The sequence below is a fragment of the Melanotaenia boesemani genome, chromosome 6, assembly GCF_017639745.1.
Source record: "Melanotaenia boesemani isolate fMelBoe1 chromosome 6, fMelBoe1.pri, whole genome shotgun sequence".
NCBI classification, from domain to species: domain Eukaryota; kingdom Metazoa; phylum Chordata; class Actinopteri; order Atheriniformes; family Melanotaeniidae; genus Melanotaenia; species Melanotaenia boesemani.
In genome coordinates, this window is record NC_055687.1 from 8,315,312 (window position 1) to 8,327,543 (window position 12,232).

At 37.5% G+C, this 12,232-nt stretch overlaps 1 protein-coding gene across 7 annotated transcripts in view; it reads right to left on the minus strand.

Annotated features, from left to right (window-relative positions):
* The window catches only part of LOC121642399 (thrombospondin type-1 domain-containing protein 7A), a 212,574-nt gene that overhangs the window by 109,501 nt on the left and 90,841 nt on the right, over positions 1-12,232 (minus strand). For 5 of the 7 annotated variants that reach the window (XM_041989127.1, XM_041989128.1, XM_041989124.1 and 2 more), the window contains exons 5-6: positions 5,982-6,050; positions 1,906-2,061 (exon numbers count right to left, since the gene is read on the minus strand). In XM_041989127.1, the coding sequence (XP_041845061.1) occupies positions 1,906-2,061; positions 5,982-6,050 (225 nt within the window). The remainder of the gene's footprint in view (positions 1-1,905; positions 2,062-5,981; positions 6,051-12,232) is intronic. The other 2 variants (XM_041989125.1, XM_041989126.1) reach the window with 2 other exon arrangements.

The window sequence follows — 12,232 nt, forward strand, 5'->3', positions numbered from 1 at the left end:
GCACCAGTTTTACATAATCATGTGATGAGATTTAAATCATATAAAAGCAATGTTAGAGCAAGTTTACTTACAAATAGACAATTAATTGCTCCTGAACTTGTACAGCAAGGCTGTAGTTGGGTCCCATAAGAGTTGCAGGATACACATCCACATGGGATAATGACCAAAGCGGGAGGTGGTACACCGCAGAATAGTCTGGGGGACTCCGTTTGATTGGGTGCAGAATCCCAACAATTTTTAGACCTTGGTTTGGTTTGGCTTGGTTTGCTTTCACACTACACTTTACAGACCAAACCACCTCAACTATGTCAAGCAATTCAAATAAGCATTCACACTACTCCAAACAGACCGGACTGTCCATGGAAGTGGACCGAAGAGTGCCAGCGTGAATGTACTCTAAATTTTCATCTCTCTTTCCACCTGCAGTGTCCAAACACATCCATGTTAAAACAAGTCAGAACTCAAATGTTCGAAAGAGTACACCTGAGTTTTCGTACGGAAATATCAGCTTTCCACGATCTTTGTAAAAAGTTCGTAATTAGATTTTAAGAAGAAATTTGTTCATAAGAACAGTTCGAGAATGAGGCTCAAACTTGCAAAATGTCTAGTTTTATAGAGGTGCTCACACTGATGATGATCATTGAATAAAATGCATTTGATTAGCAGCACCTGCTCTCCTTAGGAAACAGTAACAGTAACCGTGCCACCATCACCCATTTTTTATTAATAAATATTGACACAGTGTAATTAATTAGGTTATTGTTCACCTAAATCTAAGGCAATACTTTCTTATATACTGGAACTTAAAACTTGAATGCAGAACAAGTAAAACGTGTAATGGGAGTACAAAGACTTGTTTTGCTTTTACATACCCAAACCAAGTGGTAAAGTTGGCAAAGGCAGGTTTATGTCCACAAATTTTTTATAAGATTCATCGCAGTCACTGAAACTTTTGCTGTACCAAACGGTGGAGCAGGCAGTTAAAGGGATAAAACCTTACAATTTAAAGAAAATTTGTTTTTATTTTTCACAAGTATATATTTAAGCCACTACAGTAAGTTTGTTTAGTTAAATTTTGTTGAAAAAACAAATTAAAACCGATTTATACACTGATGGATGGCCGGTTATGAATAAATAGTGTAAAATTGGGAAACATTGTCAAAGGTGGGTATAAAGCAGTTTTACTAGTCTAAACCTCCCAGATATTTTCACTTATATATCTGTTTAAAAAAGGTTAAATTATCCAATATTTCACACACACACACACACACAAAAAAAAAAAAACATGAATCAGATATCTAAGATTTATCTTTTGAACTTTTAGAAGGAGCCTGAACCACAGGTTGGGCACCAAAGACAAAATTCAGTATAAATGAGATCTTGAACAGCTGCAACATCAAAATGATTTTTGTACATCAGTACAGGGTCATTGTAGACAGAACTACTTTATTTTTTTGGTGCTTATATCTTCTGGGCTTCGTCTGAGAACTCGCTCCACCACTGATGATTAGCTTAGTTTGGTTTCATGGCTGACTTGTTCGGAAACTCATTAATATGAAAGTGGAGCATGAAGACTTCTTCATGGTTTCCCCTCCTGGTTTGAGCTGGAGCTGCCATAAATCTCACTCAGTCCATCATGTTCTAATGTGATGTGATTAGAGACTACTTCCAGTAATGAAAATGTAATTAAAATGTAGCTACAGTACAATTCCCAGAAATCAAATTTCCATTAAGATGACCTGCTGCTAGAGATTTCAGACATGAAAAATTTAATGTTACTCTCTGAAGCTACGTTAAATTTAAATAAATAAAAGTCAAAAAAACTGTTAACATCACAGCTTTAATAGATCACAATAACACTGAGGATGTGACACATGTGGCCCTTGATGTGATGTTACTTTTTACCTTTCTTTCCGGTTTGATCATTGCAGTTTTCAAAGGTACACGGCCCCCAGGCGCCCCACGGCGACACCTCACAGTCGATGGGACACTGGATTTGGCACAGCTGGGATTTGTTTGGGATCGGACCTTCACACAGCTTGTTTTCCACAGGGCGGGACGCTGTGCAGATCAGCAAAAGGGAGCACAAAATGAGATAAAATAGATTGTGAGACATTTTTAACATCAAAGGGTGAAACAATGCATGTTTACTTTCATTTCTGCCATTAAAACCTCGAAAGAGAGCAGGTGAGAGGCCCAATTAAAAAAAAAAAAAAAGAAACATGAATGTGAAGTAGACACTATTTCCCTTTGTTTGGTTTATCGCTTCCCTGTTAGCATGCCAGGATGATGAATTAGCAATGATTATCTCACCGCGCCTTGATAGCAACATATAACAATATGGAGCTGTATATGGAGCAGGAAACTTGGAGAGGGGGGGTTGGAAGGACAGTGAGGATTTCACAGCACATGTTTATTCCATGAGGTCTAATTTATCATCTACTTTCCCTCATCATGCCATCTTGGATTTAGAAAGTTCTTCACTTGATGCAGCTGGTACATGCTCGGCTGTTTGAACTCCCACTGAGGAACTTCCGCATGAAAAGCAGAGATTCTATCAGCATGCAAAGCACATCTGTGACAACCGTGCAAAATGCATCTCTTACACATCTTCTGGACTGGGACACGATAAATAAACTTGATGTGTTGAGCTCCTAAATAAACTGACTTAATGCATTCATGCATACATATTTTACTTGGGCTGGTATCAGTGTCATTTTGAAGTAGTGCCACTTAATCTTTGAAGGCTTTCTGGTCACACGCTGAGGCTTTAGTCAGGACTACAGTTTGGAGATTGACCCAAAATGCACAGAGGCTGGGACAGGGAAATGGCCAGGCCTTTATATATTTTTAAATTTTTTTTATGTTTTGTTTATGACTGAAGCTACTGCAAACAATGCAGTTAGCTAAGATGTAGCATTTACACATGCGATACCACATCAGAGGTATATAACAGAACCAGAATAGGTTTCTCTTCTCGTTTCCCTGATTCGGGTTCTTTAGCTTTTCTCAGATTACTTTAAACAATAAAGGAAAAAACTGTGTTTTCTGTAATGTTTAATGATTCATTTGAACAGTTCTCTAGCATCATACTTCCAGAGTGAGTCCTGCTCTTTCAGCACAAGTTCATCAATCTGCCTCGATTGGTAAGAATTTTGAGTCCGATCGGAGGGTTTAAACCTTTTCACAATCGACTCAGCAGGAAAAAAATGACCATGTTTACACTCATTCTGATGGTTTCTGTGGTGGATGTTTCTGAACATGTCTGAACCACATGGAAGTTAAGGTCAAAAAGTTAAAAAATAAACTTCTTCTGAATTAGTTGCATTGCATTTACATTTTACTTCACTAAACAAAAGCAATTGTTTTACCTGCACTTTCTAATGTGTAAGTTTAGTCTACACAGCGGGAAAATAATACTTTAGTATGTAACTTTTAAGCAAAGTACACGCCACACTGCAACCATGTTTACTGTCTTGCTGTACTAATAGGCTAATGTTGGTAGTGGGTGTCTCTCCCTGTTCTGTTCAAAACTTTCTTTCAACCACATTTCTTTTTTTTTTGTAAATTTTGGCTCCCGTGGTTTGGATTAGAGGGGAGTAAAGCAAAAGCAGATGAGTTCCCCTAAAGAAGCTCACTTGAAACCATAAGAAGAATCTCTAAAAATAGTCCACCTTCAAATTGTATTTAAAATTCCCAGAAGGTTCCTGATGTTTCTTAAAAAGAACAGCATTAACTTGTGAGGGTTGTGTATTTATTAATTTATTTGATTTAATTAATTAATCAAATTCGTTTAGCACCGTGGACAGCAACATGTTTGTTTGTTTTGCTGCTTTTACTGACTGTTATAAAGAACTTCCTGTGCTATGTGAGATGTTTCTGACTGTATCAGCTGAAGCAAAATGTTTTTTTTGTAGCAATAACCATAACTTTGACCGTAATGCCGTGTATGAGAGTGTACGTGTCTTGCAAAAGCGCAGTGCACTCCCAAAAATAAACTCCCCCAAAAGACCCCATGTAATTCAATCCCTGATGGTTTCACATTATCGCTCCAGTTTTTAATAATGTATTTATTCTATAATTCTTAGTCATTTCAGCATCTCCTAGATCAGGGATTTCTAGCTCCAGTCCTCAAGGGCAGCAGTTCTGCAGGTTTTAGATGTTTCCCTGCTACAACACACCTGAGTCACATTAGCTGACTCTCCTCGACAGCTTGTTGTCGTGTTCTGCAAACATGTTGGCCCATTAATCTGATTCAAGTGTGCTGCTTCAGGAAACATCCAAAACCTGCAGGACCTTGATGTGTTCTTTGCTCGATGCCGATAGTTTGACCCGTCTGTAACAGATTAACATCTTTTCCATGACCACAGGGTGTGTCTTCTGTCATGGTTGTTTTTCATAAAAACAAGAAGCTACAAACTGCATCAGTTAGGTTAAATAACTTGTTGCCGGCTGAAACATCATCATCCATGCAGCAATTATCCAATGGGAGGCTCTTACCTATTTGCTTAGTTAAATCCCGGTTGTGACTTTATTTTTGGACAGGCAGTGTATTTGAATTGACAAGATAATATCCGGTCTCACATCATCGTACTGAAGCTGCAAACATCAGTGTGCTTCATCAGCACATTTCTGTTTGGAGACTTTGTTTTTTTTTTTGTTATCTGAAGCTGCTGAATTGGCAGCATTGGTTGTGGTACCAGAGACAGTGTTTTTGTTGTACCTATAAAGACTTTTTTTTTCCTGTGAAAAATGAGGAGGGATTGATATTGTTTTTTACTGTACATATTTAGGGCTTAATAAAAAAAAAAAAAACTTCACATGTTCAACCTGAGCTACAATATCTCCTGTATTCCAGCTGCTGATATAAGGCATCTAAGAGCTTTAAGTGGCACATAGTCAGGAGAGCTGAATCATTTTCCCTAAGACCTGTAAAGGAGAAGGGACGTGGGGCTTTGGAAATGCAAAAACGTCTAATTCCTCTTATAAAATAACCTGAAAGTCAAATACTGAGTCAGCTGATCCACCGTTAATCCATGTTTTATTACTAAATCTTTACGTTAACCCATTTAACTGAGGACCTACAGAGGTGTGGAAGAAGAGAAGGGGGAAGAAACACTGTTTCCTGCTTCTCTGTAAGTTCATTTGTAGTGAGTGCACTCTCCAGCAAACTTGTTTTTCTATTGTAAAAACAAACTGACAATGGAGCAAAGAAATCCCTCATGTGAGTTTGGCTTGCTGTCTGCAGAGGTGGAAAACATGCTGCGTCTCTCTGTTTGTGTGGGAACAAAGTTTTTCTTGCAGTCCCATGAAAGCTCTAACTCTACTGCCCAGCTTCAATCTGGGCTTGTAACTTCACTAAGATCTGAGGTCTCTTTTAAAGTGCTGAAATTTATCAGAATTATTTTATGTTTTCCTTGTACGACCCATGGTCATGTTTAAAAAGGAGAAAGCAAGGAAAGGATGGAGGAAAAGGGAAGGAAAGGGGGAGGGATGTTTACAGGAAATAAGGTTTGGATATGGAAGACAAGAGGAGACGGTGGGAGAAAAAGCAAGAGAAAATGGAAAAGGAAATAGAAGTCAGAGGGAATAGTTAAAAGAACAGAGATATTAAATCACAAAGAAGATGAGAAGAAGGGGAAAAGAGCAACATGGTAGGTAGAAGAAGAGAGGGATGTAGGATGTATGTTTGGAGAAATATACAGTAACAAAAAGGAAGACATCTAACAAGAATGGACAGGAAGAAAGAATATAGGATAGAGGGGAGGAGGAGAGGCTAAGAGGAAAGATAAATAGAAGAGGTAGAGGTTAAGAGATGAGAGTAAAGGAAATGAAAAGGAAGACAACAAGATTGAGGAGGACAGAAGCCAAGAGAGCTGTGGATAAAAGAGAGCAGAAAATAAAGAAAAGAGGAAAAAAACAACACCTAGGAGGAAGCAAAAGGCTGAGGCTTCGTAATCAGCATGACTAAAAGCACCTACCTGTAATCTGGAAGGTGATGGAGAGGAGAGGGGGGACACTAGGCTTCTGCTGTCTTTGGTTCTGACCTGCTGCAAATTACAGGGGAAATAGCGCTATTAGCTACGCACACACTGGGGAGATGGAGGCGCTATCAAACACCACACAGAGTGATGGGAAACAGCAGGAGAGGCCAAACAGAGCTGGGCCTCATAACCCACATCGGTTTGAATTAAATGCAGATCAAATCTCCTCTTGGTTTGAGCTCTAGTGAAAGATAATTGTTCCCTTTATTTTACCACAATAAAATCACACGTGTGATTTATGAGTTTTTTTTAAATAGCTCAGCATTTTGTTAAATTTGCTCTTTTTTAAGCTCTCACTTCACATCACTTTAGATGTAATCAACCCTGATTGGTCATTAGGGACGTTTTTGTCCTTTTTTCCATCAATTTCTGGCCACTATTTTAGTTGTGCATGTGCAACCCCATATGGAAAGATTTGCTTTTTAAAGAAAGTATTTCTATTGAAAAATATTAATATTCCTATTTAAAGGGCAACAGGAAACTGGGGATTTGCCATCCTTTCAGGTCATTAAAAGGCAACAAAGTCTTCTCTCAAAAACAGCTAATGACATTATGGAGTCATTTTTACCACTTTTTTAAATAACTTCATTCCTAATCAAAACTGCCAAATATGTCATTATTCAAATTATTTTAATCCTTTAAATGCCAAATTAGCTACATGATGTCACTATTTTGAATGAAAAATACATGTAAAACTAGTCATTTACCCAATAATAAATATTAAGGGGATGAGGATTTTATTTAAAAATCTAAATCAATGTTTTTACTAATACATTTAAGACTGATTTTAAAAATCCCCCAGCTCCCAAACATGTATTTTATGGAAAATAACAATTTTTTTTGCTTGTGTTTACTTTTCTATAAAAAGTGGCATCATGTAACTGGCATTTAAAGGATTTAAATAGTTTAGTTCTGACTATGGCTGAAGTTTATCTGAGCAAATACAATAGAAAAAAAAATGCTCTGTTATGTTTTTATAGCAGTTTTAGAAGAGGACTTTTTTGTCCTCTAATGACCTTAAAGGGTAGTAAATTGAAGCGACCTACAAGGGTTAAAAACTGTAATGCAGGAGACATCTGTTGCCATGCATATCCAAAGCATGCTTAGCAAAACCTCTCTGCAGCTGACACATGCAGGAATGACCTTATTTTACCTGTGCAAAACAAACAAAAGACAAACAGAAATTACAAAAACAGAAATTCTGCGGCTATGAGGGTGTGTGTTTCAAGCTGCTTGGACAAGTTAATGAAATAAAGCCAGATGCTGTGGCTGTGTCCAGCTTCCTGGGGTCTTGTTGTCACAGCAGGACTGCCAGGTTTTGATACTCCTGTGCCATGTACACACACCAAAACCTGTCTTTTGATACGGCCCCCACAGGTAGCTGACTGCATCTGCCAGCCCACGATTTACCTGAAGATACCGTAGAGAAATGTATGGTGAAACTAATGTTGGTCAAAAAGTGGTTCTATTAGTGCGTTTCCACCTTTACTTAGAACCCTTTTACCTGCATTTTTATAAAGAATCCCAACAGCAATAATGTCTGCTTTTGTCACCTCCATGGGAATCAGGTTGTTTTTATTACTGTCGCTAAAAAGAGATAAAATTGTTCCAGTCTGTAAGTCCCTTAAAGTTTACAAATCCTTTTTTTCTTTTTTTTATGTTTGGGCTTAAAAGAACAGCACCCACTGCGTACATAATACAGCATAAATGATACTGATAGGCATATTTTTGAGCTTTGTTCACAGCGAGGCTAGCTGTAACCCCTTGATGGTTCTCTTTATGCAATGCAAAGCTATCTTTTCCATGTTCCCAGCCCTTTATTCAACACAGTCAGGCTTTCTCATCCTACCAATGTATATAAAAAAAGAAAAACACAAATTTTCAAAAAGCAGAACAACTTCTTTCATATCCGGTGACACTCAAGCCTCCCACTGGTTTTGGTCCCACACAAGTTCAAAAGATATTTTTCTACTCTGCATATAAAGTGAGAACTTGAGATTTGATAGTTTTTGTATCCATGACGACTTTAACATCTGTCTCTGGGTTTGATTTAATCCCTAAAAACAAATATATGTTTATTAAAAATACATGTTTTGTTTCTCATGAAAATAAGCACTTTTTGCCTCGCTCCTCCACCGCTTGCCTATACAGCCCTCTCCACTTTCTCATGTTAAAGGAAGCTTGATCCACTGGTGCATTTGTTCACATAAAGAAGGTTCTGTTTCTGTAAATTAAGTCTCACTGCAAAGCATCATTTATCAGATCTGTGATCAGTTTTCACCCCCTTTAATAAATAACCTCAGTAACATGTATCATCTTAGCTCACTTTTGTGTCTCTATTGTTTTGCTAGTGTTATTCTGGTTATATATTCCTCATTTCAAACTCATCACATACTAACACTAATTATTTAAATTATTTAGATTTATTTATCATTGTGACTTTTAAACTCTATGTTCTTATCCTGGTTTTAATCCGAGAGATTGTTTTAATTTTCCCAAAAGTTTTCCACTGTATTTTATTTATTCATTTATATCTACAGTACCAGTCAAAAGTTTGGACACACTTTCTCATTAAATCTAATGGGAATTTGTGTCCAAACTTTTAACTGGTAGTGTGCCTTGATCTTATTTATCTTATTTTATCTTTGTACTTCTCCTTGCTGCTATGTTGGTGGATGGTGGAACACTTTTTTTTTTTTTTTTTTCTGTTTTGACTTTTCACCTGTCCGTCAGGTTTAATGTGTGTGTGTTTTATTTTGGAATGCCATATGTAATCATTGTTTCTCCAAAACAAATCTACCCACAAGTATTAATAAAGTAACCTTGAACCTTGAACTGTGTCACTCTTGAATGAACACAGTTATCTGAGATGGTAACCATGACAAGGAGGAAAATATTAGCAAAGTTGTAATGTTCCAACCTTAACCAAGTACCTAAACTTTTGAACAAACTAGTCCAGCAGATGGATGCAGGAAGTCTAAACGAAATCACATTGCACATTGAAATCCTGTTCATGGAAAACAAGGCTTTAAACCATGTGTCGGTATGTGGTGAAAATGAGAATGTGTTGGAAATTATAACGTGAATGCTCTGACACCAAGATGGCACCGGTCACAAATACAACAATAAATACAGAAAGCTGGCTGCTAACTAAGAGCTGCAGGATAGTGTGCCTTGAGGACCAGGGTTGGGAATCACTTTTCTAATGAACTGAGTGATTTCAGCTAAACCACAGAGCCATCACTAGTGTACACTTATATATAACTGAAACAATTAAGAGACCAAAATAACAATAAAGTCTCTTATAAGCAACTTTAAAGACACTCAGATATTATGAATTTGACTGAATGAGCAAACCGCTAGTGATACATTACTGAATGTTACACCATGTTTACATACATCTCACCAATCACCAAGGAAGGAAATATCTGTGATGCAAAATGACTGACACCTGTTGTCGTCCAATTAAATCCATGTTACCAGGCAGAAAAAAGTGATTTTGGACAGGAAACCGCTCTGGAAGGACAGTGGGAGATGTAGCTTTTCAGTAAATGCCGTTTCCTGGTGGATATAAGTTTTAGAGACAAGACAGCAAAGTTAAGGCAGAATTTATGATGATGTTTTACAAACATGAAGCATAATTTCTGACTCATTTTGCTTTTGGTTCAGGTAATAAAACAAACAGGTCTGTGAAATGTGTGCTTTCATTAGAGACGTTTATGTACATGCAGTTTTTAGACAGGGGGACCCATACACTGTGTTTACGTGTTTATGTGGACTTTGTTTACCTGCTCCTTAAATTATTTGTTGTCTTAACTGTATTTGGTTTTCATAAAAATGGTTTTAATGAGTTTTTAGCTGAGATTGTGGACTTTCTGTAGAATAATTTCCTTTAAGATGCCATTAATTCTGTTTTTACATTATGAAACCCTGATAAATTCATGAACTGGAAACTATTGTTGATGCAGAGGACCTCAACATGGAAATGCCCTTGTTTCATTCACAATGTTTCTTCTAGCATGTGAAAAACACCACATGCACATGTTAACAAGGTTAAAAACTTGGTTTCCACTAGAGGCAATCTTTATAGTTACTCTACTGGAAAAATACTGGAGGAGATGACCAAAATATAAACTTTCACAAAGCAGGAAATACAGCTGAAGGGATCCTCCTGCTCTAACATATCCAAACCTGATGTTACCCAGCCTCAGCAAAAGACCTGCTGGATGAAATTATTAAGGTTGATACTGATCTGAGGTCAGATCGAAGCTACTCCACCATAAAGATTAAGGTTAAGATTTAGGAGGTGGTAAGCTGATTTGGAATCCTGGCCTGAGGGTGTCTTCTACCCTTTTGCATCATGCTATTTATGTATGGGGAGAAGGCGAGAGCCGGTAGCAGCAGCAGCAGCAAACTTCACGGAGCCGCCGTCTGCCTCTCTGTCTCTGTGGCATGCTGGGAGATTACCCCCCCCCCCCCCCCCCCCCCCCCCCAATGGAGGGAGAAGGAATCCTGTGCCAAGAAGATAAGAATTTAGTGTATGTGCGAATTCATGCAAACTCACACACAAGTCACGCACATGTTAGAGCAGCCGTTCCCAGGAACACCACTCCTAACATGCTCGTCTGTATAAAAGTGTATGATCATTAGTTTTTGTGCAGGCTCATACTGTACATGCTCTCTCAGCCTCATCACTAAATGCCTTCATCTTGAAGAAACATAAAACTCATAAGTTATGCATTATTTTATTACTTTGTACAAGAAGCTTTGTCTGAACATTGTCGATTAATTTATTCTGAGTTTACAAGACTCATTATTCTTTTATTAGGGATGATAGACAGAGAACTAAAGGACTGCAGATCAATTCAACTTCAGAGAAATAATGCTGAGACCATGTAAATGTACTGCTTGCTCTTCATTTATTATAAATCAAATCAATGCCTCAGAAAATAACTTCAAACTAATATTACAACCATTAAAGAAGAATCACAAAGCATAAGAGGAAGCAATCAGTCTCATTTTCATTTGAATTCATTATAATTTTGCTGCAGTTCATCAATGTAACATAAAACATAATCACTGCATGTGCACAGAAAATAGGAGCATACTTTTTCATAAAAATAAACTAGCATTTTTTTAAAAAGGGAGAATAAATACATCTTAGACAACATATTAAGGGTGAATACTCATATTTTGGAACAGTTAAAGCTTCATGTTGCGGAGAGGAAGTAGAAAAAATGCAACATAATCTAATATAAAATGAAGTAAACAATCTTACATTAAGGATGGCTGCCGTGGTAAATGGGTCTTTAGACATTTTACTGATTTCCTGGCATCAGATGACAAAGCAGATGCTTTAGGTTTCATTGGGCTGTTGTTCTTGGAACTGGCTCTGCAGTCTTTTTGTAAACTGATGTGGTTTTCTGCCTCTCTGTCGTGGGCCTATGGGCTCGCTCTTTGTTTTAATTTTGCCATAAGTTTACATTCTGGTAAGTTAGTTTCATTACCCATCTTAACACCAAGTCCTTGTTTTGCTATAGTAGTTATATCCCCTTGACAGGGTTTGAGTTACACAGGCTTTTGGGGAGCCTTTTCGGGCATGTGCCACAACTTCCATGAAGTGACATGCATACAGTACCAATTCAAAGTTTAGACACATTTTGTCATTAAATCTAAAAGGAATAGATGTCCTAACTATTGAAAAAAAAAAATTAAAAAAAATAAAAAATCGGCACAAGGCCTACTGTAAATGCGTTCAGTGTGACATTTGAAGCTTGTCTGTGGTAATACAGACTAGTTTCTTTCCACCAGGTCCCCATAGCTATTGTTTGTCTCAGACCAGCAGCTATGTTCTGCACGGTGTGATCTGGAAAAAATTAGTCTGAAGACATTTTGTTTTCACGTTGAAATCTGCGTCAATAAAATGTAGCGCGGGGAGACACTCCACTAACATGGAGACAAGATGGCAGTGATGCTGTTTGTCCAATGAGTTGATGAGTTTCTTAAATCCCGGTTTGTTTACTGTGTTAACTGAGAAAAAGTTCTGTGTGTATGAAAGGATTCCATTTTTTTTATTGACCTTAGTTATTTATTCGTTATCTATGATGTTATTTCATGTCATGTGCCTGTTTTTGCTCTTCCAAATGGGTCTGTCAGTGAAAAGATCACTAATTATTTCTTTAGTAGTG